The 26,894-nt window shown below is 41.4% G+C and overlaps 1 protein-coding gene across 6 annotated transcripts in view; it reads left to right on the top strand.

Moving 5' to 3' along the window:
- The first annotated feature begins 850 nt into the window (after positions 1-850).
- DPY19L4 (dpy-19 like 4) overlaps positions 851-26,894 on the top strand; it is a 60,444-nt gene continuing 34,400 nt past the window's right edge. Inside the window, exons 1-9 of one of the 6 annotated variants that reach the window (XM_041768990.1) lie at positions 851-1,071; positions 1,667-1,761; positions 5,633-5,743; positions 8,351-8,475; positions 11,761-11,851; positions 12,218-12,339; positions 12,437-12,582; positions 22,882-23,005; positions 25,218-25,352. In XM_041768990.1, coding sequence (XP_041624924.1) covers positions 1,671-1,761; positions 5,633-5,743; positions 8,351-8,475; positions 11,761-11,851; positions 12,218-12,339; positions 12,437-12,582; positions 22,882-23,005; positions 25,218-25,352 — 945 coding nt within the window. In that variant the 5' untranslated portion in view covers positions 851-1,071; positions 1,667-1,670. Of the gene's footprint in view, positions 1,072-1,352; positions 1,461-1,666; positions 1,762-5,632; positions 5,744-8,350; positions 8,476-11,760; positions 11,852-12,217; positions 12,340-12,436; positions 12,583-22,881; positions 23,006-25,217; positions 25,353-26,894 lie in introns of those variants that run through there. The other 5 variants (XM_041768991.1, XM_041768992.1, XM_041768993.1 and 2 more) reach the window with 5 other exon arrangements.

The following is a 26,894-nucleotide window of genomic DNA, read 5'->3' as shown; positions in this document are numbered from 1 at the left end:
CAGGAATCCGACGGGTTCTCCGCCTGGCGGGAGCCACACGAGCCGCGGGGGCCGCGGGGATCCCACCTTCCCCTTCCCGGGCCGGGGCGTAGGAGGGGGGCAGGCGGGGAGGCGGGGGCGCACGGAGGTCAAGGGGGCGGGGCGCCAAGCGGGAGGCCGGGAGGGCGGGGCGTCGGGAGGCCAGGGGGCGGGGCGCCGGGTGGGGGCGGGGCGTCGGGAGGCCAGGGGGCGGGGGCGCCGGGTGGGGGCGGGGCGCCGGGAGGTCAAGGGGGCGGGGCGCAAGGCGGGCGGCCGGGGCGTCGGGAGGCCAGGGGGCGGGGCGCCGGGCGGGGGCGGGGCGTCGGGAGGCCAGGGGGCGGGGCGCCGGGCGGGGTCGGGGCGTCGGGAGGCCAGGGGGCGGGGCGCCGGGCGGGGGCGGGGCGTCGGGAGGCCAGGAGGGCGGGGCTCAAGGCGGGGGCGGGGCGTCGGGAGGCCAGGAGGGCGGGGCTCAAGGCGGGGGCGGGGTGTCGGGAGGCCAGGGGGCGGGGCGCCGGGCGGGGTCGGGGCGTCGGGAGGCCAGGAGGGCGGGGCTCAAGGCGGGGGCGGGGCGTCGGGAGGCCAGGGGGCGGGGCGCCGGGCGGGGGCGGGGCGTCGGGAGGCCAGGAGGGCGGGGCTCAAGGCGGGAGGCCAGGGGGGCGCGGCGCCGGGCGGGGGCGGGGCGTCGGGAGGCCAGGGGGCGGGGCTGAAGGCGGGAGGGAGGCCGGGAGGGCGGTGCGTAAGGCGGGAGGTCAGGAGGGCGGGGCGGGGCGGGGCGCCGGGCGCGTCGGCCGTGGGCGGTGCCAGCGCGCGTCGGACCGTCTTCCTGCGCGCGCAGGCCTTGGTGCGCCAGCAATACGCTCCGGGCGTCCTCCGCTCCCGGCTCCCTGGTTCCCGGGCCCGCGGCGGGACGCGGTTGGCGGCGACACCCGGGGGGGCGGGTCAGGAAGTGGGGGCGCGGCGGCCGGAGCGGTCCTGGGGCCGCGGAGGGGTTCGGCGTCGCGGGACCCGGAGGGGCAGTCCGGGCCTCCGCGGAGACGATGGCGGAGGAAGAAGGTGACGGCCCCGGGGTCCCCGCGCCAACCGTCGCCCGAAGTCGCGGGGAGGAGGGGCGGGGGGGGCGGGCTGCGGGCGGGCGGGGAGGCGACGTGCGGGAGCCCAGCCGGTGCCCCAAGTTTGGTCCGCCTGCGCGGGAAGCAGAGGTGGAGCTTAAAGTTGGGAAGCGGGTCGGAAGAGCCAAAGCTGGGGGGCGGGGAGCGGGATGGAGGGGGATGGGGGAGGGAATGCGACGGGGAGGAGGTTGGAGAGGAAGAGGGGTGCGGGGAGGGGAGGGAGGGGTGCAGGGGGAGGGGGCCCAGCCGGGGTGAGAGGAGCGCCTGCGGGCTGTGCTGGCGCGGGACCCGGGCCCCTCCTGCGGGCGCCCCGCGCAGGGCGTGCAGGAGCCGGTGGGGCCCCCGCGCGCCCCCAGGGCTGTGGGGGTCGGGGTTGGGGCTCGGGCGGGCAGCAGGGAGGCGGGTTCCCGGGGGGCCGCGGGCCGACGGGTGGAGGGGATGGGAGGGGTTGGGCGCAGCGGGGGCTGCAGACGCTGGCCGGGACCCCCAGGGCTGCCGCTAACAACGTGGATCTCCTCCGTCATTACTGTTTTCCAAAGGAAAATGATGCGACGAGAGAGAAACGGGGAGCCGGAGGAGTGCTCTCAGGAGAGCAGTGCCCGGGGCCGGTGTTGCAGGGAGCGTCCGGGGCGAGGTACCGTCCCGCCCGCGCCAGCCTCGGGGGCGGGTGCACGTGGCGGCTGCGCGGCCCCTTGCGTCCTGGGGCCCGGGGCTGAGCGGTGGGGCGGCCGCCTCGGCCCAGGGTGACCCCGGGTCCCGGGACCGAGTCCCGCGTCGGGCTCCCGGCAGGGCCTGCTCCTCCTCTGCCTGCGTCTGCCTCTCTCTGGGTCTCTCAGGAACAAATAGAGAAAGTCTTTTAAAAAGAAATTTGTATTCTGGGGGGAAGCCTACCGTGTACCTTCTCGAGTGCACTTGTGCATGCGACCTCCCTGGGGATGAAGCTATAACCTGAACCGGGAGTGCGAGGACCGAATGGCAAGGATCCAGCGGGAAACGATTTTTAAGAAATTGTTCTCTGTTCTTTGGCTCGCCGCCCTGTCCCGCTGCTCACCCTGGCTTCGTATCCACCGCCTCATTCTTGAATTAGCAGAGTACTAACGCTGTTCTAAATTTAGGACTCTCTACCTAAAAGCAACTTTGAAATCAAGGCTATTTGTATTTTGTAAGGAGGAATGTAATTCCATTTGTTATCTTTGGTTCCGGTAGGTGTTTATTTTTTATTTAAAAAAAAATTTTTTTTTTAAAAATTTATTTATGATAGTCACAGAGAGACAGAGAGAGAGGCAGAGTCACAGGCAGAGGGAGAAGCAGGCTCCATGCAGCGGGAGCCCGATGTGGGATTCGATCCCGGGTCTCCAGGATCGCGCCCTGGGCCAAAGGCAAGCGCCAAACCACTGCGCCACCCAGGGATCCCCATGTTTGTTTATTTTTTAAAAGATTTTATTTATACCTGAGAGAGGCAGAGACAGGCAGAGGGAGAAGCAGGCTCCAGGCAGGGACCCCCACGCAGGACTCGATCCCAGGACCCCCGGGTCACGCCCTGGGCTGAAAGCAGATGCTCCACCGCTGAGCCCCCCAGGCCGCCCTGGTTCCAGTAGTTTAAAACATTTCTTGACTGTCTTTTTTTCTGAATAGTTGCAAATCTGTGGAGTAGGTTGATAAGCTAGCTTGTATGTTTCCATGAGCACTTTGATGCTTAAGCTAAAGCATGAAAAAAAATTATTACTGTAATACTAAGTCTTTAATAATATACATCATGCGAAATGAGAAATTATTTTAGGAGATTATAGTTACATTTTATATGGAGCAATTAATGGAGTGAGGTTCTGTTAAAATATACTTCCATTCAGCAATTTTTTAAAAAAGATTTTATTTATTTATTCATGACACACACAGTGAGGCAGAGACACAGGCAGAGGGAGAAGCAGGCTCCCTGGGGGGGAGCCAGATGTGGGACTTGATCTCGGGACCACAGGGTCCCGCCCTGGGCTGAAGGCAGATGCTCAACCACTAAGCCACCCAGGTCCCCCCATTCAACAATTTTTTAGTTCCATAAACATTTGAGTGCCTACTGTGTTAGGTGCTGGGGATACAGCAGTCGACAATAAATGAGTATTTTATTTATCATAATAATTCTTGTAATATTTATGGCAAACATGTCTACGTGTTAGGCATTCTGAGTGCTTTACATTTACTTGGCACTCTACAAATTGTTTTCAAAATACGTATTGTATTAAAATTAGAGTAAATGGGGACCTCCTGGGTGGCTCGGTCAGTTGAGTGCCTTCAGCTCAGGTCATGATCTCTGGGTTGTGGGATCAAGCCCTGCACCATGCTCCCGGCTGAAGGGGAGCCCACTTCTCTCTCTCCCTTTGCCCCTCCCCATCATCCATATTCTCTCTCTCTTCCTCAGATAAATAAAAAAATCTTTTTAAAAATGAAACTCTGTGGTCTGCTTTACTTGTATCTAGATGTTCCCTATATCTTTTTTGCTTATCTTCACATTCACTTGGATGTATTTCGTTGTCTCACTATTAACTCTGGGTGAATGATTTTTTAAGAATCTCCTCTGGCAAAAAAATGTCTTCCTTGATGCGGTAGAGGGTCAGGTTGTTCACGTTGGTATTTCCTGAAAGAAATGTTAGAGCAAAGAAAGAAGTGGCAGCTTTGAGTACAGCAGTATTAACACTACATTTAGAAATTGCTGTTATGTAGTCTGGATGGACATTTGCAGGCCTATTTTTAGCTCTGCTAACTATCTCGTGTGGAGAGCACTAGACCAGAGCCTGAAATAGTGGGTTATTTTTGTGTCTGTTATCATTTTCATTTAGTTTGACTTTTTCTTAACAATGCTAAAGATGTAAGAGGGAGGAGAAACTTAAATTCTATCCTAGAGCTTTCCTATCAGAGTTAATCTAAATCATTCATTGCTTTGGCCTTTGCTGCTTTTCCACCGAGAGATTCCTGGTTTTGTATTTCAATTATGAAGTTAGGAGATCAGTATAAAGAAAATTAGGTAAAATTTGGATCTAGTCAGTTTTGTTTCTCAGTGACAGGTAAAAAAGATATATTTATTTATTATTATCTATTTATTTAAAACTATTTATTTATTTAAAACTAGACTCCATGGCCAGCATGTGCCATTCACGTCATTGCAAATGGCAAGATTTCATCCTTTCTGAGATGATTTCATCATCTTTCATTATAGTTGAATAATATTCTATTGTATATATACATGCCACGTCTTCTTTATCCATTCCTCTGTCAATGGACATCTGGCCTCTTTCCATATTTTGGTTATTGTGGACATTGCTGCTATAATCATTGAGGTGCATGTGCCCCTAAATCCTCATTTTTGTTGGGTGCTTTTAAATTTTGCTTTATCTCACAGCAGAGGAAAATTAAAAAGGCATCATGAAAAAGAAATATAGTAATATGTATCAATTGACCCAGATTTGTGTGCAAAAATACTGAAAATCTGGGGCCTTTAGGTGGCACAGTCAGTTGAGCATCCAGTTCTTGGTTTTGTTTTGTGTTGTGATCTCAGGGTCATGGGATGGAGCTCAGTGTTGGGCTCCATGCTAGGTGCGGAAGCCTACTTAAAAAAAGAAAAATATATCTCTAGGAAGAAAAGTAGTTAGGTTGAATATAGTAAATTTTTGTTTCATTTAGAATTTAGTTTACTGGTTTGGAGATACTTTCTGCTTTACTTTTTTTTTTTTTTTTTTTAAGATTTTATGTATTTGTTTGAGAGAGAGTGTGCATGAGCAGGAGTGAGGGACAGACAGGGAGAAGCAGACTCCCTACTGAGTGGGGAGCCTGATGCGGGACTCTGTCCCAGGATCCGGGGATCATGACCCCAGCCAAAGGTAGATGCTTAACTGACTGAGCACACAGGCACTCCTGGGTTCCATTTTTTATCAGACATAAAAGGGTAGCCTAATACTGGGAAGTTTTCTGACGGCTTCCCACATATAGGGATATGCCATTTCTAATACCTAAACTGTGCAATGGTAATATCACAGCACTGTGAAATTCTGCACAACTGCAAGATTATTTTAAAAATGAAGTATAGTCTTATGATCAATGTATTGTATTATATTTTGAATGATAAAAAAATTGTTAACCCTTGAATGATGAGTGTGATACTCTCAGGAAACTAGAATAATACACTAATATATTAAATAACACCTTGCTCCCCAGTTATTCTGGAAAGGAGTTTACTTATTTTGGAATATTTTGAAAATAACATTATCTCAGGAGAAGAGCTTATTGATTTATCAGTAGAACTCTGAAAGCACAGCTAGAAGACACAATCTAAATCTTTTTGTAGGAAAAACAGTTTTTCTGTCTAAATGATTTATTCAATTGTGAAAAGTTATCTTTTGTACTAAAAGGTCTCCAACTGACTTCTGCCTTAGTATAACAAAAGTGGATTCTTTTGGGTTATAGATTAGAAGAACAACTTGATACACATGTTGCAATAACATCTTAAATATTTTAAGGACCAACAGTAGAACTGCGCCAAAGAAAAAAGCTGAAGTCTTCAGAAAATAAGGAATCTGCCAAAGAAGAGAAGATCAGTGACACTCCAATTCCTGAAAAAGCCCCGAAACGTAAGTTAGATAAATTTGGAGTTTTTGTGCTATTACAAGAATGGCTTTTTGTATACTAGGTATTATATATTAATATATTTTTTTAATTTAAAAATTCATTTGAGAGAGAGACAGAGTACCAGCAGGGGGAGAGGCAGAGGGAGAGGGAGAAGCAGACTCTCCACTGACATGGGCTTGTTCCCAGGACCCTGAGATCATGACCTGAGCTGAAAGCAGACATGTAACCATCTGAGCCACCCAGGCACCCTTGTTTTATATTAATATTTTAAATGTGTATAACTACTTTGAGATTAATTATATTGTGTTATCAGTCAACTTTCATTGTTTTTGTTGTACAACTCTAAATCTCACGGTTTTACAAAAAACGCTTATTTCTGACTAATGTTCCATGTTGTGGCTTCAGGTTGGTTGGTGTAGCTTCATGTGTCATGAAGGAACCCCCCTTACTTGGGATGTTTTCTTGGGCCTGATGAAAAGAGCAGGAGAAGAGGCAGCACTGTCTCTGAAATTTTCTGCTGAACTGGCACTCTGTCACTTGTACTCTGTTGACCCAAAGTCCTATAATCAACCCAGAGTCAGATGGAGAAGTACACTCTGACTACAGGGAAGCATTGCAAGCCACATGGTAGTGGACAGAGATGATTAATCCTTTTATAGGAAAGGACAAAATAAGTGGGAATAATAATATAATAGTTTACCACATTCTTTCCTTTTGGTCATAAATATTCACTTTTCTTCCTCAAACAAAATATACTCACTACCTCTCTGACCCCAAGGAAGATACTCAGTCTTACCCAGTCCTGGCAGCAGTCTGGAGGCCCAAGTTCTTCTTATCTCTGTCAGGGCCAGTTGTGATTCATTCTAGTCCAGAGACCAGTGAATTAAAAAGTTAAGTTACGTGCTTTATGTTAGGGGTCCCCAAGACCACTCCCATATTTGATGATTAACTGGAAGGACTTGCAGGTCTCAGAATATTTACAGCAATGATTTATTACAGTGAACAATACAAAACAAAATCAGCAAAGGGAAAAGGCCAGTGGGCTAAAGTCTGTAAGGAAATAGGTATAAGTTTTCCTGATTTTTTTTTTTAAATATTTTATTTAATCATGAGAGAGAGAGGTAAAGACACAGGCGAATGGAGAAGCAGGCCCCATACAGGGAGCCTGATGTGGGACTCAGTCCCAGGACTCTAGGATCATGCCCTGGGCCAAAGGCAGGCACCAACCGCTGAGCCACCCAGGAGTCCCGCTTTCCTGATTCTTTTCCTAATGGAGTCACACGGGATGCGCTTAACTCCTTCAGCATCAAATTGTAACATTTGTAAAGTTTTGTGCACCAGGGAAACTCAGTAATGACTGCACACAATTGGTTTATTTTTTTTTTTCCCTTAAGATTTTATTTATTTATTGAGAGAGAGAGGAGAGCATGAGCAAGCACAAGCCAGGAGGAGGGGTAGGAGGAGAGGGAGACTCCACGCTGAGCAAGGTGTGTGATGCGGGGCTCAATCTCAGGGATCATGACCTGAGCTGACTGAGCCACCCAGGTGCCCCTGCAGTTTTTATTGGCAGCTGGTCATGTCCCCTCTACCTACCACATACCAAAACTAGATTCCCAGAAGGAAAGCAGCGAACATGAACCACATGGTTTGTACATACAGGTCAGGCATAGTAAACTAACTGATGAGAGAATGGTGGGAACCCTCCTGAAATCCAAGTTCCCAGATTCCGACAAAGAGCTTACCTTGCAAGCAGGCTTTTCTCCACAAAGCAGTTGCAGGGCTGCTGTGTTAACTTTTCTGCACAGGCCCCCTCTCCCAGTATGTTGTTGGACAGGGACAGGATAAGCAAAATAAATGCTTCCATTCAGAAAGAGGAAGAGTGAGAGGCATATCAGCCATTGGTCCATAACAGTTTTAAAATCCTGCCAGATGGATATGAGGGCTTCTTACTCTGGGGTAGGGATGTTTCTTGATTAAGCCCCAGTTGTTTCCTTGGGAGTAGCTTCCCGGCTCATTGTACTCTGTGGTTCCTGGTTCCACCCTCTGGAGGTCCTTCCTTTTCTATTATCCTACTGAACTATATATGAGCATGGCTTTGTAGAATGTGCCATCCAGATAGTGCAGCGTTCCCTTCTTACACCCTCCTTCTGCCCACACACACACAGTTTTCACTATTACTAACATTTTGTATTAGGATGGTATTATTGTTATAGATAATGAACCAGTATTAATTTTTAAATAAGACCCAGACTTTATTCGGATTTGCCTAGCTGCTACCTAATGTTCCTTTTCTATTCCAGGATCTCAATTACATTTAGTTGGCATGTCTCCTCAGACTCCTTTTGGGGCTTTCCTTGTTTTCAGTGACCTTGACAGTTCTGAGGAATCCTGGTTAGGTATATTTAGGATGCCCTTCTATTGGAATTTGTTTGCTGTTTTTCTCATTAGACTGGGGTTATAGGTTTTGGGGAGGAAGAATGCAGAGTTAGAATGCCATTTTCTTCACATCATATCAAGGGTACATACTACCTTTTGATTACTTTTTAAAAATAGAAGTGCATAAATATAAATATCATCTACATCTGATTACTTTTAATATGCTTTTTCAGATGTATTATTTCAGCGCTTTGCAAAGATTTTCATTGGCTGTCTTGCAGCAGTTACTAGTGGTATGATGTATGCTCTCTATTTATCAGCATACCATGAACGGAAATTCTGGTTTTCCAACAGGCAGGTAAGAAGAAAGAATTTTGAGCATATGAAAGTTGTTTTAGTATTTAATTTTAATCTAAGTAGTGTGTTTTTCAGGGAGCCAAAATATATATTTGTGGTAAGTATGACAAATGCTTTCTTATTTACAGGCATTAGAAAAAATGTTGTAGGAACTATTTTGAGAACACAGTCATAGCATCAACCTTAAAAAATTTAGTACAGTGTATTTCCAGGCTATGTAAGAGAAGCTTTATGGATGCTTTTCTTCATGCGACTCCTTTACGTGGGGCTTTTGATGACAGTGAAATGTTACGGAGTTTAGTCACACTTTCAGTAGTTTTGGTTGTTTCTGTTATTTACATTTCCAAAACAATCTGTAGAAGTTTTGGTAGTAAAATAATAATCTTTAGATCATGGGATTAGAATGTTTTGGGGGCTTGGAAATTATTAACATGCATGACAGTATTTATTAAGATGTCTCTTCATATTAGTATGTTTAATGTCTGGTTTTAAATCATGTGTATTCCACAGACCCTTAGTCACTCTGGCTACTTATGTAATTGATAATTTAACCTTTGAGTAAATTTGTTCTCTTTTACAATCAGATACATATCTTTCATGCATTGACAAAGTCCACAGTGTTACAGGTTGACTCTAAGAGCTTTTTCTTTTTTAGTCCAAACTGTTTGTTTGTTTGTTTGTTTGTTTGTTTGTTTTAAGATCTTATTTTATTCATGAGAGACATAGAGAGAAAGGCAGAGACAGGCAGAGGGAGAAGCAGGCTCCCTGTGGGGAACGCGAGATGGGACTCAATCCCGGACTCGGGATCACGTCCTGAGCCAAAGGCAGATGCTCAACCACTGAGCCATCCATGTGTTCCTATTGTTCTTATTTTTGAGCAATAGTCAAGCTGACTGGATGTTTTTAAGCTATCGATTGACCTAATCCTCCCAAAACACCAAAACATTTAGCTGATTAATTACCTTTATTGATCTGACAAAAGCTATTACTATAGCATATCCTATTTCCTTGAAAATGTTTTTTTTTTTTCCTTGAAAATGTTATACATATTAACTATTAGTAGTTTTCAATACAGGATGTACAGTAGGATTATCTGATGAGCTTTTAAAAAATAACCTCCCTCTCAGATTTTTACGTGGGATGGGGGTGGAGGGGTAATCTAGGATCAGCATTTCAAAAGATGTCTAAGCAAATCTGTTGTGTAGGCAGAATCGAGAACAACCAAGAGTTTGAAAACATCGAAGTCATTTTTAAAACACTGTGTATGAGTCAGGAACATTGACTTTACCTGGGAACTTTCTCAGAATTGCAGATTCTCAGGCCCCACTTTAGAAGCAGAATCTAATCAGAGATCTTTTAATAAGATCTCTAGGACTTTCATAAGAACATTAAATTTGAGAGAAGCATTGATTAACAATTTACATATTTGAAATCTTAGAAAGAAATCTGTTTCCATTCATAAAGAATCATTTAAAAAAAAATTATCAGATTTTTTTGTTAAGGAAATTTATTTAGATTAATAAGCTCTGAAGGAGGAAAAAAAATTCAACGATCAAGTAGATCTGGGAAAGATTTCCTCTTGGAGATTCACAATATATAAGGTATACTGAAACTCTGAAAAGTCTTGCAATAAAGAAACCCATTAATTTTTTTTTTAAAGATTTTATTTATTTATTCATGAGAGACACACAGAGAGGGAGAGAGGCAGAGACACAGGCAGAGGGAGAAGCAGGCTCCCTGCAGGAAGCCTGTTGTGGGACTTGATCCCAGGACCCCGGGGTCACGTCCTGAGCCGAAAGCAGGTGCCTAACCGCTGAGCTACCCAGGCGTCCCCATTAATTTTCTTTAATGCTGCCTTTGCACAACTTATTTAACCATAGAACTCTTTAGGTAACACCTATTTATATCTTAGGAAATTCTGTTTATCAAACTTAGGAAAAAATGCTCTGATATCTTTTGTTTTATATTAATTGATAAATATGCATGAAAATAAAGGAGTTTTGTTTTCAAAGACTATAGATTTATGAAAGCATGGTTTGTCATACAATGCACAGAACTTTTCAGTGTTTTTGGATTACTTATATTCTTGGTCCTGTATAGCCCAATATTTTATGATAATATTTTTAAAGATTTATTTATTTTGATAGAGACTATGCGTGTATGCACGCACACGTATACACTTGTGGGGGAGGGGCTGAGGGAGAGAATCTCAAGCTGACTCCTCACTCAGCATGGAGCCCAGTGCAGGGCTCAGTCTCACCACCCTGAGATCATGATTTGAGCTGAAATCAAGAGTCGATTACCTGACTAAGCAATGCAGACACCCGTTATAGCCCAGTTTTAGGAACTTAAGATATACTTATATTTCTGGAAGTTCTTTTGAAAAACACTGATTACGTATCTGCTACTCTTGAAAAGAGTTAAGGGTTTACAGTTCTGGATATATTGCTTTTATATATAAAATATATAAATACTAATTTCTCCTTAAACTTCTCTTTTTATTATGGACTTTAATACCTCAACCATCATTTTTTATTACTTACCTTACTATTCTTGCTGTCCTTAGGGCATTTTTTCTGGTTTTCCTTCTAGATTTTCCTTATACATAATAGGTAAATGACTTATGAGCTGCAATCCATTTTACTTTATTTTTATTTTATTTTATTTTATTTATTTTATTTTTATTTTATTTTATTATTATTATTTTTTATTAGAGACATAGAGAGGCAGAGACACAGGCAGGGGGAGAAGCAGGCTCCATCCAGGGAGCCTGATGCGGGACTCGATCCCAGGATCCCAGGGTCATGCCCTGAGTTGAAGGCATTCACTCAACCACTGAGCCACCCAGGCATCCCTAGAATCCATTTTAAACCCTTATGGTTTTTTTTCTTTTTAAGATTTATTTATTTGAGAGAGAAGCATGTAAGCAGGAGGAGGGGCAGAGAGAGAGAGAGAACGAGAGGATTTCAAGCTGATTCCGCTGAGCACAGAGCCCTATGCAGGGCTCAGTCTCATGACCCTAAGATCATGACCCAAGCCAAAATAGAGGTGGATGCTAACTGACTGAGCCACCCAGATGCCCCAAACCTTAGGTGTTTCATTAAAATGACTGCCAGATTATTGAAAATTTAACCTCTGTAATGTGGCCACTAATGACCAAAGGAAAATTCAAACATTTCTTTGAATAAAGGATAAATAAATAGCATTAATTTAGAAGAGGAGAGAGAAAGATTGCAGTTGTAATTTAGGATACTGGTATTTAAATAATCATTTCATTTTCTTGTAGGAGCTTGAACGAGAAATCACATTTCAAGGTGATAGTGCCATTTATTACTCTTATTATAAAGATATGTTAAAAGCACCCTCATTTGAAAGAGGTATGATAACCACATTTGTATTTTTTTCTTAATTAAACTCTACCCCCAACTTGGGGCTCAAACTCAGGACCCTGAGATCAAGAGTCATATGTTCTACCGACTGAGCCAGCTAGGTACCTCCCATGTTTGTATTTTTAATAACAACATTTTTCTAAAATACATTGTTCTATATGGGAGCCCTTGAATGTGGAGATTTGTTTTAGAATATAAGCATTATTCTTTCTTATACTTAATATAAACATTGGAAAAATGCAGTGTTATGTTTTGAGATTTTTCTTAGTAATTTAAAATATTTAATGAGCTCTGAATGATATATTTAATATTGTAAAAGCAGAATAATCTGGAGAAAAATTTTTCTGTCTCTAGGTGTTTATGAATTGACACACAATAACAAAACTGTATCTCTGAAGACAATAAATGCAGTGCAGCAAATGTCTCTATATCCAGAACTTATCGCCAGTGTTTTATATCAAGCAACTGGTAGCAATGTATGTTTCTTTTGACTTTAATGTTTATTTTTTACATATTTACAAATAACTAAAATTATTCAATGTTGTCCTATTATCTCCCTTTTTTTCTAATTAGGAGATTATTGAGCCAGTATATTTCTATATTGGCATTGTTTTTGGATTGCAAGGAATATATGTTACTGCTTTGTTTGTTACAAGTTGGCTTATGAGTGGAACATGGCTAGCAGGGATGCTTACTGTTGCGTGGTTCATTATTAACAGGTAAGAAATGTTTAAGTGAAGTTTTACAGTTTTTTTTTAAAAGATTTTATTTATTTATTTATTTATTTATTTATTTATTTATTTATTTATTTATTTATTTATTTATTTATTTATTCATTCATTCATGAGAGACAGAAACACAGGGAGAGGGAGAAGCAGGCTCCATGTAAGGAGCCCGATGTGGGACTCGATCCCGGGTCTCCAGGATCATGCGCCGAGCTGAAGGTGGCGCTAAGCCACTGAGCCACCAGGCCTGCCCAGTTTTACAGTTTTCTTATGGCTGTGGTATTTGGTTCTAAAAATGCCACCCCCCCAGAAAAAATAAAATAAAATAAAAATGCCACCTCCCAAGTATTCCACACCCTAATCCCCACCTGTGAATATGATGAGGAATCAGTCCTGTGATTGTTTTGTTAAATGGCACAATTGACCTTCAGGTAGGAAGCTTACCTGGTGGACCTGATCTAATCAACCAGATGAGTCATTAAAGGTAGAGCTCTTTCTCCGCCTGGTGCAGAAGGGGAGGTCAGAGATATTTGAAGCAGGAGATGGATTGCTGCTCTGTTGCTGGTGTGAAGTGAGGAGGAAATGAATTTTGCCAGTAAGCCTGTATGAGAGGACCGCAAGCCCTGGATGAGAACGGCAGGCCTGGCTGATGTTTTGCTTTTAGTTTAGGGAGGCCCTGAGCAGAGTATTCAGACATACTGGGGTAGGTTTGTGAGGTAATAAATGTATGTTGTTTTAAGCCTATACATTTGTGGTCCTTTGTCATGCAACAACTGAAGGATAGCCCATCTACCTCATATCTCTTTTTTTGTCAGACATAGTAACATTGGCATACATGGATATGCCTTTTCTTTGCTCTTTTATTTAATTTGTTTTTTTAAAGATTTATTTATTTATTTACTTATGATAGACCTAGAGAGAGAAAAGAGAGAGAGAGGCAGAGACAGGAGGAGGGAGAAGCAGGCTCCATGCCGGGAGCCCGACGTGGGATTCGATCCCGGGACTCCAGGATCGCGCTCGGGGCCAAAGGCAGGTGCCAAACCGCTGAGTCACCCAGGGATCCCCTACTCTTTTATTTAAAACTGATGACACAGGGATCCCTGGGTGGCGCAGCGGTTTGGCGCCTGCCTTTGGCCCAGGGCGCGATCCTGGAGACCCGGGATCGAATCCCACGTCAGGCTCCCGGTGCATGGAGCCTGCTTCTCTCCTTCTGCCTATGTCTCTGCCTTTCTCTCTCTCTGTGACTATAATAAATAAATAAAAATTTAAAAAAAAAAAAAAAAAAAAAAAAAAAAAAAAACTGATGACACAATTTCATGAAAAGAAGGAAGAGGCATCAGATACATTACTATCACCACAGATAAGGATTCTGTAATGATCTATCACAGAGTACTTGGAATTAATAAACTCATCACTTTTGGTAACCAGAGCAGCCTCTGTTCTTTAATTGTGAGTAAAAAAGAGAGTAGGCAATGAGGGCTTCTTTGAACTGGAAGGCTGGTATGAGAGAGAAATATTTTCTTGGCATTGATCATTGTCAAAAGTATATTTTTGAAGGATGAATATTCTTTCTTTCCTTAACACTTTTCTCCCCTAAAACTTACCATTACCAAATTTTTTTAAATGAAACATTTCTTCTGTTCTAACATTGACCTTTGGGGATCCCTGGGTGGCTCAGCGGTTTGGCGCCTGCCTGGAGTCCCAGGATCGAGTCCCACGTCGGGCTCCCTGCATGGAGCCTGCTTCTCCCTCTGCCTGTGTCTCTGCCTCTCTCTCTCTCTGTGTCTCTCATGAATAAATAAATAAAATCTTTAAAAGAAAAAAAAATTGACCTTTGGCAATTGCCAAATAAAAAATATGATACTTTCAAGTTACTGAGACTCAGCATTAAGGTCTATGTCTCTTCCTGGGGTTTGTCTACACTTAGTCACATGGTGCCAATCATTTGATAAAAGGATTTTTAAAAAATCTTTCTTAGGGGCTCCTGGGTGGCTGAGTCGGTTAAGTCTCTGACTCTTGATTTCAGCTCAAGTCATGATCTCAGGGTCATAAGATTGAATCCTGCTTTGGCCTCCATTCTGGGTGTGGAGCCTGCCTAGGATTCTCTCTCCTCCCCTCTCCCCACTCTGGTTGGATACTCTCTTACACACTCACTCTCTCTAAAAAAAAAAAAAAAAAATCTTACTTAGTAGTTTTCAAGTACAGCTGTTCAGCTTTATGGGTAAAGCATATCTCTTCTTATTCTTTTAAAAAATTTATTTTGGGAAGGCACCTGGGTGGCTCAGTGGTTGAGCATCTGCCTTCGGCTCAAGTCGTGATCCTAAATCGAGTCCCACATCAGGCTAGCTTGCTTCTCCCTCTGCCTGTGTCTCTGCCTCACTCTGTGTCTCTCATGAATAAATAAAATCTTTTTAAAAATTATTATTATTATTTAAAAAGTTTTAAAGATTTATCTATTTGAGAGGGGGAGAGAGAACATGAGTGGGGGCAGGAGGAACAGACGGAAAGGGAGAAGCAAATTACCGGCTGAGCAGGGAGTCTGACACGACTGGGGCTTGATTCTAGGATCCTAGGATCATGACCCAAGCTAAGGCAGAGGCTTAATGGCCTGAGCCACCCAGGCACCCCTGGTTTTAAGCTCTCTCTCTCTCTCTCTCTCTTTTTTTTTTTTTTTTTTTTTAAGATTTTTTATTTATTTACTCATGAGAGATACAGAGAGAGAGGCAGAGACACAGGCAGAGGGAGAAGCAGGCTCCACAGAGGGAACCCGATGTGGGACTCGATCCCGGGTCCCCAGGATCACGCCCTGAGCCCAACCACTGAGCCACCCAGGCGTCCCTTAAGCTCTCTTTTTAAAGCATATTTCTCTACTTTGGGATTTTCATTGATTCATTAGGGCTAGGTCCATTACTGTCATTTTTGTTGCTCAAATTGTCACAACTTTGATTAATACAAGTCCTTTCAGGCTGACTGTTGAGTTCTTTTAACACATCTTCATTAATCTTTGAAAGTTTTCTTATTTTCTGGCTCAGTAAGATGAATGGGCTCACCTTATACATTCCCTGCAAGAGATTTGGAATTAACCACTAATTAGTTCCTTAGAGAATTGATATGGATGCCAGGGGGATAAGATGATTTCTTGTTTAAGTTCCCATGTACTGGGATCCCTGGGTGGCGCAGCGGTTTGGCGTTTGTCTTTGGCCCAGGGCGCGATCCTGGAGACTCGGGATCGAATCCCACATCAGGCTCCCGGTGCATGGAGCCTGCTTCTCCCTCTGCCTGTGTCTCTGCCTCTCTCTCTCTCTGTGTGACTATCATAAATAAATAAAAATTAAAAAAAAAATTAAAAAAAAAAAAAAAAGTTCCCATGTACTTTTCTAAAACTCTATTAGGATTCATTGAGTGAATCCTACTGGCTACTACAGATTTAGTAGCCCACTCAAAGTATTTCAGAATTCATAGACTAGAAAGTTTTGCTTTTTTTTAGAATGAAATATATTTAGTACAAAACTAGCATTGTTTACAATAATGAAAGGGTTACTTTCTTAATTATGTGATGTATTATTGCTGCATACCAAGTCATCCTAAAATTTAACAGTTTAAAACAATAAACATTATGTCATAGCTCTGATGGTCAGGAATCCACAGTGGCCTAACTGGGTCCATTCTGGTTCAGCACCTGTTATTGAGGGTGCAGTCAAGAGTTGCTTAGGGCTGTAATCATCTGAAGGCTTGACTGGCCTGAACCACCTACTGCAATCTCATTCATGTGACTTTTACAAGAAGCCTCATCACTGTTTGTCATCACATGAGCCTAGCCATAGAGCTGCACACAACTTGGCTGCTGGCTTTCTCTACAGTGAGTGATCCAAGGGAGTGTGGAGTGAGTGTGCTATAGTGGAGGCCAGATCTTATTTATTTATTTATTTATTTATTTATTTATTTATTTTTAAGATTTTATTTAAGAGAGAGAAGGAGCAGGGAGAGGGCAGAGGGAGAGGAAAAAGCAGACTCCTCACTGACTAGGGAGCCAGATGTGAGGCTTGATCCCAGAACTCCGGGATCCCAGCCTGAGCCTAAGGCAGACGCCCAAACGACCAAGCCGCCCCAGTGCCCGAAGCCAGATCTCTTTTATAACCTAATACGAGAAACGGTATGTTATTCTGCTATATTCTCTTGATCCTGCAGACTAACTCTGGTATGTTGTAGGAAGTAACTACACAGTGTCAATACCTTCCAGACAATCTTGGAGACTGGCTACTATAGACATTGAACTTTGTTTTTTTAAGTGGGCTTCATGCCCTCCACGTGGGGCTCCAACTCAGGACCCTGAGATCAGGACTCACATGCTTGCTTGGGACTTCCGTTATAAAAAGAATTATATGTATTTTATATAGCAAAAAGAAAAGTTGATTACTTTGTTCCAAGTATGGGGGTAATTTTTTTAAAAGTGGAAGAGGAGTGAATCATAATAGTGGTAGGGGAGGTTAAGGGTCTCCTGTGAAGTTCAGTGGTTGAGCATCTGCCTTGGGCTCACGGTGTGATCCTGGGGTCCTGGGATAGAGTTCCCCCATCGGGCTCCCCACAGGGAGCCTGCTTCTCTCGCTGCCTCTGTCTCTCCCTCTCTGTGTGTGTCTCTCATGAAGAGAGATTTTTTAAAGATTTTTAAAAAGATTTTATTTATTTATTCATGAGAGACACAGGGAGAGAGAGAGAGGCATACACACAGGCAGAGGGAGAAGCAGGCTCCATGCAGGGAGCCCAATGTGGGACTCATCCTGGGTCTCCAGGATCACACCCCAAGCTGAAGGTGGTGCTAAACCGCTGAGCCACTGGAGCTGCCCAATAAATAAAACCTTTTAAAAAATAGAAGTTACATTTAAGAATGACTATAAAACTGAATCAGGGGATCCCTGGGTGGCACAGTGGTGTGGCGCCTGCTTTTGGCCCAGGGCGCGATCCTGGAGACCCGGAATCGAATCCCACATCGGGCTCCCGGTGCATGGAGCCTGCTTCTCCCTCTACCTGTGTCTCTGCCTCTCTCTCTGTGTGACTATCATAAATAAATAAAAATTAAAAAAAAACTGAATCATAATTATAGAGAAATATTTTGTTTTCCTGTTAGCTATTTCTAATTTTTAAATAAGATCAATATTTAATAGAATTGCATTTTAGTTACTCATTTTAAAAATAAATAAATTATCTCATTATTTAAAAAAAAAAAAGTCTAGGATCCCTGGGTGGCTCAGCGGTTTAGTGCTGCCTTCGGCCCAGGGCATGATCCTGGAGACCCAGGATTGAGTCCCACGTCAGGCTTCCTGCATGGAGCCTGCTTCTCCCTCTGCCTGTGTCTCTGCCCATCCTAAACCCCCATGTGTCTTTCATGAATAAATAGATAAAATCTTAAAAAAAAAGTCTTTGGCCCCCAAAAAGTAATTGTACATTGATAATAATAAAGAGGTAAAATGCACATGTCCTAGAGGTACAGCTAACAGAAAATTTAATGGTGACACACCATCCTGGTTCTGTTATGAACCTGGAATACTCATGGAGGTATAAGCTTTTTCAATTTTAGGTGATAGTTTTTCCCAGGAATTACAGTTTATTGCAAGGCAGTAATCCAGAAAAGGAAGACAATAATACAAAAAAATTAGAAAACCATTTAAATATAAGAGAACAGTTAGGTAAATTGTACTACATCAGTGCAAGGCAATACGCTGCCATTAGAAGTTGTACTGATACTGTGTGTTTTTCAACTTTCACACATTATACATTGATAGGCCAACTGTTTTATGTTATCCAGCTCAGTGTTACTTAAACTTCAGCTCTTTATATTTAAAACTTAATTCTCCTGGGTTCCATGTGTTGACTTAAATATTTTGAATTATACTGCTGTGTTTACATATAAAATAAAACTAAGTTATGCTCTGAATGCTTAAAAGCACTTAGGCTACTATAAAACAAACCAATTTACTAATGAAATAATCAAGGGACACCTGGGTAGCTCAGCGGTTTAGTGCCTGCCGTCAGCCTGGGGTGTGATCCTGGGGTCCCAGGATCGGATCCCACATCAGGCTCCCTGCATGGAGCCTGCTTCTCCCTCTGCCTATGTCTCTGCCTCTCTCTCTCTCTGTGTCTCTCATGAATAAATAAAATCTTTAAAAAAAAAAAACCAACAAAATAGTTACTGAAAAGATGAATTTAATGTGAAAAATGATATTTTGCTAAAACCAGATTTCTATTATTAGCGTAAATAAGGTACCATGCCAGCAGGTTCTTTTGAGTGTGGCAAACCCACACAGGTGGGTACTGTGAGATGACTCATTTCATCATGTTGCTTTCTTCAGTCCACTATGAAATCTTTTTTTTTTATTACAGTGATCAGGATATCATTTTGTTTTTATTTGGCAGTACATCATTTGGTCTTAGAATCATCTCTATTTTTTCCAATTAACTCAAGCCGATTGAAGTAGTCCTATGTTGCCAATTAGATTGTTTCTTTTTTTTTAATTTATTTATTTGAGAGAGAGAAAGATAGAGAGCACATGCAGGGAGAGGGGTAGAGGGAGACAGAGAAGCAGACTTCCTGCAAACATGGAGCCTGACCCCAGGACCATGAACTGAGCCAAAGGCAGATGCTTAACTAACTGAGCCACCCAGGTGCCCACCAACTAGATTTTTTTTTTTTTAAGATTTTATTTATTCATGACAGAGAGGCAGAGACACAGGCAGAGGGAGAAGCAGGCTCCACGCAAGGAGCCCAATGCGGGACTCAATCCCGGGACTCTGGGATCATGCCCTGGGCCAAAGGCAGGTACTCAACTGCTGAGCCACCTGGACTTCCCACCAACTAGATTGGAAGTGAGCACTGAAATCTTTGGTAATAGTGGATTACAAGATGGTCACCTAGATGATCTCAGTTATGCTTATACTATGATGTGTCTAAAATGAAAACTCTGGGGGTTCCTTGCTGGCTCAGTCGGTAGAGGCTGTGACTCTTGATCCTTGAGATCATGAGTTCAGGCCCCACATTGGGTGTAGAGATTACTTTGAAAAAAAAAAGGAAAACTCAAAATCAAACTCAGAGCTTGCTAATCTCTGTGAATATATCTATGGGCCTATGAACCCTAGGTGATTTAAATAGTTATTTTGAACTGCTCGGGGCAGCCCAGGTGGCTCAGTGGTTTAGTGCCGCCTTCAGCCTGGGGTGTGAACCTGGAGACCCGAGATAGAGTCCCACGTCAGGCTCCCTGCATGGAGCCTGCTTCTCTCTCTGTCTCTCATGAATGAATAAGTAAATAAAATCTTAAAAAAAAAATGAGCTGCTGGTTTGTGTTGCTGATAGACTCTGCCACTGGGAAGAAAAAATAGGTCTCATTTGATTTTGTCACTTCCTACTGTTAGCCTTCTGTTCTTCACAACCACTAAGCATGGTGAGGGCAAGCGAGAGTAGCTCAGGTGTTCAAGAAGATAACAATGGGGTGGCCTGTCCAGGTGAAGAGAATAACTGGCGGAGATCTTACTCAGTTTGTGTTGCAATGACTTCCTTCTGCAGTGCATTTTTTTGTGTTTTTTTTTTGTTTTTTTAAAGATTTTATTTATTCATGAGAGACACACACACACAGGCAGAGAGAGAGAGAGGCAGAGACACAGGCAGAGGGAGAAGCAGGCTCCATGCAGGGAGCCTGACGTGGGACTCGATGCTGGGTCTTCAGGATCGCGCCCTGGGCCCAAGGCAGGCGCTAAACCACTGAGCCACCCGGGCTGCCCTGCAGTGCAGTTTTAAAGATTCATTGCCCTAATCTGTGACTTGGGCAAGGATAGTGAGTGAACCTTGAGAAAGGTGAGTGCTGGGTCCAGCTTCCAATTCTGGGCTGATGGAGTAGCTGGTAGAGTCCTGAATGGAGTACAGATATCTTCTCCTTCCTCCCCCATTTCCTGCCTTATGACCCATGACTTTCTCATTTGTCTTTAGAGAGTTAACTTTTATAATTTTTCAGGGATAATATTATATGAAAATAGATGGTCTTTAGAATATATGATGTTCAATTAATGGTATTGGAACAATCATCTGGAAAAGAAATCTTATTGCACAGATACTAAAATTCCAAATGGATTAGTATTTAAAAGTAAATAGTGAAACAAATGATTACTATACAGAAACATTGGTTCAAGTTTGTTGTTTCTGGTGCAAAAGGCATTTTTTATGAAAGCAGGGTACTTGACCTATGGGCAGAAATAGCTGTCAACATTGGTTCATGTTTAAAAAATCTTTGTAAAAGATAATATCAAACAATATAAGTATATAACAATAGAAATTGGTTAGATTATGATAAATCTATATAATGATGTGTCATGACCATTAAATATTCTTGAAGTGTATTTATTGATACATATGTAATGGAAAAATGCTCCTAATATATAGTTAGGTGAAAAGTACTTCATTATGGTAATATATATATATATAAGAACCAAGATCTAATATTTACTAGGTTGTAGACTTACACACTGCTAAGTTCTTTACAGCTTTTATTTGATGTTCATGTACAATCCTTTTTCATATATATGTATTCAAACATATATACATTCATAGAAGATAAGTTTTCTTGTAATACTTTTTAAGTTTTAATTGAGGTATGACTGACATATAATTTACATATTTAAAATGCACAATTTGATCAATTCAGGCATTTAGATAAAACTCATGAAACCATCAACAAAATCAATGTAATAAACATATCTATCACCCCCAAAAGTTTCTTTGCGCCCCCCTGGTAATGCTTCCTTCTTTCCTCCTCTTACCCCATACCTCTACCAACTATTGCACTGTACCCAGAAAATCAGTGATCTACTTTCTGTCATTATAAATTAGTTTGCATTTTCTGGTATTTTATATAATGGAATCATACAGCACATACTTTTTTGTTTTGTTTTTCTTTTTCACTCAGCATAATTATTTTGAGGTTCTTGTATGTTGGGCATATCAATAGTTCATTCCTTTTCATTGCTAAGTAGTATCCTATACCATAATTAGATTGAACTAAGTTACATGCAAATATATTAATCACCATTATTTAGGAGAGTTATACAGCAATTTTCATAATTTTTTTAAAAAAGATTCTATTCACTTATTCACAAGGGACACAGTGAGAGAGGCAGAGACACAGGCAGAGGGAGAAGCAGGCTCCCCATAGGGAGCCCATTGTGGGACTCAATCCCAGGACTCTAGGATCACAACCTGAGCCAAAGGCAGACAGTCAACTACTGAGCCTCCCAGGTGCCCAATTTTCATAAAATTTTTAAAGCAGCAGCATCTTTGTTTCTGCATGGAAAAAAGTCATGGAGTGTATGAGTTTCAAATTTAACGATTGTTGGAAAGATAGTCTTCTTGAGGTGTGAGAATATGTGTAGGAGACAAGTTTCTGTCTGTGCAAATTGAGAAACTTAGGAAGAACCTGGAAAGACATTATGTATTTGTGATTGTGGGAATTTTTTAAGGTTTCTGGGTATATCACATGAAGGACTACAGTAATGGTAATTCCAGGTAACCTGCGGATATATTTTTAAAGATTTTATTTATTTATTCATGAAAGACACAGAGAGAGAGGCAGAGACAACACAGACAAGAGGGAGCAGCAGGCTCCATGCAGGAAGCCCGATGCAGGACTCGATCCCAGGACCCTGGGATCACACCCCTGAGCTGAAGGCAGGTACTAAACCACTGAGCCACCCAAGCGTCCCTAATCTGCTGATTGAAAAGATTATTAAACTAGATATTAGAACATAGGCATTTAATCCCAGTTGCTCTATGACCTTGTTTAAGTCACATCACCTCTCTGAGCTTCATATTTTTTAAGGGAGGATAAGAACCCTGGGTCTGTCAGGCCTGCTAACTATCTAATGCAGATTGTCCTCTAGAGAAGTGTAGCCATCTCTTTAAGGGAAGTGAGAATGGGACCTGAATCCCATGTCCTCTGCAACAAGCTGTGTCCTTTCATATGAGGTGTCTTCTGCTCAGAGTAGGCATACCTTTTTCAAGTTTTCACAGAGGCCCGTCTGTTCACCAAGGAGTACGTAGCAGCACTAAGCCTTCCTGGAAGGGAGGTAAGGGGAGCTGGATGAGATGCTTAAGTTGCTCCAAGATGCTGTATAGACAGTAGTGGTTCCATCTATGCCTACCTCACAGGATTGGTAGAGAAAACAATGAGATGTATGTGTAAGTGCTTTGAAAAGTATAGTGTTACACAAATGTAAAGTCTTGCTATTTTGCTGTTCATTTGTGGTTTACTTTAGGGTAGATACAACAAGAATTGAATACTCCATTCCTTTAAGAGAAAACTGGGCACTACCATATTTCGCATGCCAAATTGCTGCACTTACAGGCTATTTAAAAAGCAACTTAAATACTTATGGAGAGGTAAGATACAAATTTAATTGTCACAGTTAATATTGATATATTGCAAATGTGTAAAGTTTTAAACTTAATCATATTAACAGTTATATTGAGTGAAGCCTAATTACTACATAATAAAAGATGTATTTAGGTAGTCTGTTATATAACACTGTTAGTCTAGTCTGATATCAGATGGTAAATTATTTTTAGGAGAAAGGAGATGTGATATTTCAGTGCAGGCACTTGATAAATATTTAAGAACATATTATTATTTTAGAAAAACATACTATTTTGATAATCTCTCATTTTTCCATTTCTTTCCTGTACTAGCTTTTAGTCATTGCAAGTTAAGGAAATACTAGTGAAGCTACAGAGTGACTACAAATGACAGCAGTGTTAACTTTCATGGTAGCACTGCATATTTTCTGTTTTCTGGCAACCACTGCTCTGTTCTCTATCACTGTGATTTTGTAATTTTGAAAGATTGTATAATTTTGAAGATTTGGAAGTGGAATTATATAGTATGTTATCCTTTATGACGGACTTGTCATTTAGCCTAATACCCTTGACATCCATCTAAGTTGTTGCCTTGTATCAATAGTTTGCTCATTTCATTGCTGAGTAGTATTACAGCAATATGTATATTTTAATTACATATTTAGATCTTATAGTACCAGTCACATCAGGATTATCGAAGCTCAGATCTTTTGTGCAAATATCTGAAGCCATCTAGAGACATCTGTGGTTGATTACTGAAATGCATTTAATGTGTCAAGTAATATGTATAAAATAGTTCACAATAAAGGCATAGTTGAACATGAAATGTGCAAGGTAAGGAGGTAGATAAGAGTGCACAGAATTTTGAAAATGTTCAGAGAAAGGAAAAACATAGCTAATTGTCCAGATTATGTTTAATATATATTTCTATCTCATTTCACTGCATGTTCTTTAGAGTAGTTTGAGAATAAACCCTTGGAATTAGCAATTTGCTTCATTATATTATAGCTTTTTCCTAGTATCCTTGAAGTAATATCCACGTGTCCAGTAGATTAAATAGGCTGGATCTAGATCTGAGCCTTCATTGATTTCTGGAACTGGTTTCTCTGGGGATGATGGTTTCAGGCCTTGTTATTACAGTTCTGGTTGTTCCACATTAGAAGTTGCCAGAACACTTTTTCTTATAGCTGTGGTGATAAGAAGAGCAGAAGCTTCTATATTCTATCAGTGCTGAGCTCTTCTGGGCCTTGCAGCTGGTATTCTTCTCTTACATTCTCTTATTCAGAGTGCTGGAAAATCCCTGTATCTGCTGATGGCCTGAGTGAGGTGTTTCTGACTCTGAAATTTATCATTCAGTATAGTCAGCTGAGTCTGAAAAATTAAGTTTTAGAGAGCACACTTGTTATCTTAGGTTTCTTGACTAGACCCTTATTGCACTTCTTCTTTGCTGTTATCAGAGTAAAGTCATTTGAAATCATGGCTGGTGGAGAAATTGAGAACAAAAATGTACTCCCTGGAGGTTGTTCGAAATATGCTAAAGAGCAGTGGATTTGTCAGATTTGGCCTCTTACTAAGGGATCACTTGAAAGCTGACATTTGGAAGGACGGAAATGATTTTAGCCAGGTATTTTTCAGGCAAAGGCAAAAATCCTCATGTTTAGTACCCTAGCAAGGAAAAGAGAGTTTTATATGGTTGACAGTATACACACTGGGGAAAGATAAGGGCACACTTTTGCTGAGAAGCAATAAAAAAAGCAATGGACTTTTTTCCATCGACTCCATAATAGGCTGAGACATAAACAGACTATTTAGATGGAAATTCTTAGAGAAATATGGAGCAACACAGAAATGAAAATATTTTCTAGGGTGAATGGAGTTACTTTCACAATAACAAAAGCCAGTCAGCCAAGTCTAGCAAAAGCTACCATTTTCTTATATTTATTACTTCACCTGAGATGAAAGGAAAGTGTACTAAATTTTTTCCCTTTGTCATCGTGAAATTCTCAATATGATGTCAAACTTTGAAGGACAAGTGGTTGATTTCTGTCTGTGTGCTTTATTTAAGATCTTACTGTTTATTTAAGGATTTCATAATTATTTGACTTAAAAACAAAGTTTCTAGAATTATATAGCTTAAAGAAGAACCAGTAACAGAGCTGTAACTTTGAGGTAACAACCTCCTAGATTCTTATATTAATAAACCTACTGATACTTAGTTTCTTTCTGTTGTTTTCCCTAGAGGTTTTGCTACTTGTTGATGAGTGCTTCAACTTACACATTTATGATGATGTGGGAGTACAGCCACTATCTCTTATTTCTTCAAGCAATATCTCTGTTCTTGCTAGATAGTTTTTCACTGGAGCAGAGCGACAAGGTATTTTGAATTTTGAAATTGTTATTTTTAAATTCAGAGAATAAATGCCCTTACAGTGTTGTATCTTAAGATCATTTAGCTTTTAAGCTTTATTTTGAAATGTTTTAATAGGCTTTGACTTCTATTTCTACTCAAAAGATTGCTAAACTCATTCACCCAGCCCTTTTATTTATTTATTTTTTTCCCAGCCCTTTTAGAAGCACTTTGAAATTCCTTTTAAAGATCTACTTAAAAATAAATAAACAAACAAACAAACAAACAAACAAATAAATAAATAAATAAATATCTGCTTAGCCAGAGTCATCTGTGCTTCTGCTCCATTTCTAGCCATTGCTCCTTCCCTATTTCTTTTTTTTTTTAATATTTTATTTTTTTTATTCATGAGAGACACACAGAAAGAGGCAGAGACACAGGCAGAGGGAGAAGCAGGCTCCATGCAGGGAGCCCGATGTGGGACTCGATCCCAGGACCCAGGGTTCATGCTCTGGGCTGAAGGCAGGCACTAAACCGCTGAGCCACTCAGGCGTCCCCCTTTCTATTTCTTTAAAAAAGAAAAGTGAAATACACAACATGCACAGAAGAGTATATTTATTATACATATATTCTATAGGATAAAATATGAGTATTTGACCATCCAGGCCAAGAAATGGAACATTGGAATACCCAGAAGTCCTTCTGATATGCTTTTGAGATTCATCCATGATGATGTACAGAGCTATTTTGTTCATTTTTATTTATTTATACATTTTGTTAATGGACATTTCATTTTTTCCAGTTTATTGTCCATTTGATAAGTGCTGCTGTAAACATCTTTACTGGCACATAACTGCAAGATTTCTCTAGAGTATATACCTCATAGTGGAATTACAAGTCAAAGGTTATGTGCATATTTACCCTAAGTACCAAGACTTTGTCCAGAATGGTTACAGCAGTTTATATACCTGCTAGCAGTAGTTAAAGATTCCCATACAGCATTGGTTCCTTTCTTTATCTTTTTCTTTTTTGCCCCTCTTTTATCTTTCTTTTACTTATAAACGTTTATTAAGTATTTGATATATTGCCCAAGCCAAAAATTTGGGAATCTTCTTGCTCTTTCTCTTCTTAATCCTGTATATTTAGATGCTCCAGAATCCTGATGAATACAAACGTTTAGGTTAATTGAGTAGAGAGAATTTAACATAAAGAATAATTTATCAAATATAATGCCCTTATCTTGTAAGCAAAGTGAAATGAAGTCAGAGCCTGGGAAGAAAGCAGTTTGTTTTAGTCTGGCCTTAGATGTCCGTGGGTTTAAAGCTTTTCACTTCGTTTATGAGAATTATTTCTAAGTAATACATTTATTATATGCCATAATATTAAAGATACAGATTGAACATTTGTAGGATACTGTCCTAAATTATAATAGAGCATTTATTTTATTTTATTTTATTTTATTTTATTTGAGCATTTATTTTATAATTGGAGTCAAATCTATTCTAAACAAAACTAATGAAAAAATGTACAATAAAATTAATTTTATTCTCATTCATCTTTTGTCCCAAC

The sequence above is a fragment of the Vulpes lagopus genome, chromosome 9, assembly GCF_018345385.1.
Source record: "Vulpes lagopus strain Blue_001 chromosome 9, ASM1834538v1, whole genome shotgun sequence".
Taxonomy (NCBI): Eukaryota; Metazoa; Chordata; class Mammalia; order Carnivora; family Canidae; genus Vulpes; species Vulpes lagopus.
The sequence above is the reverse complement of the archived record's forward strand: the minus strand, read 5'-3'. Positions and strand labels throughout refer to the sequence as shown.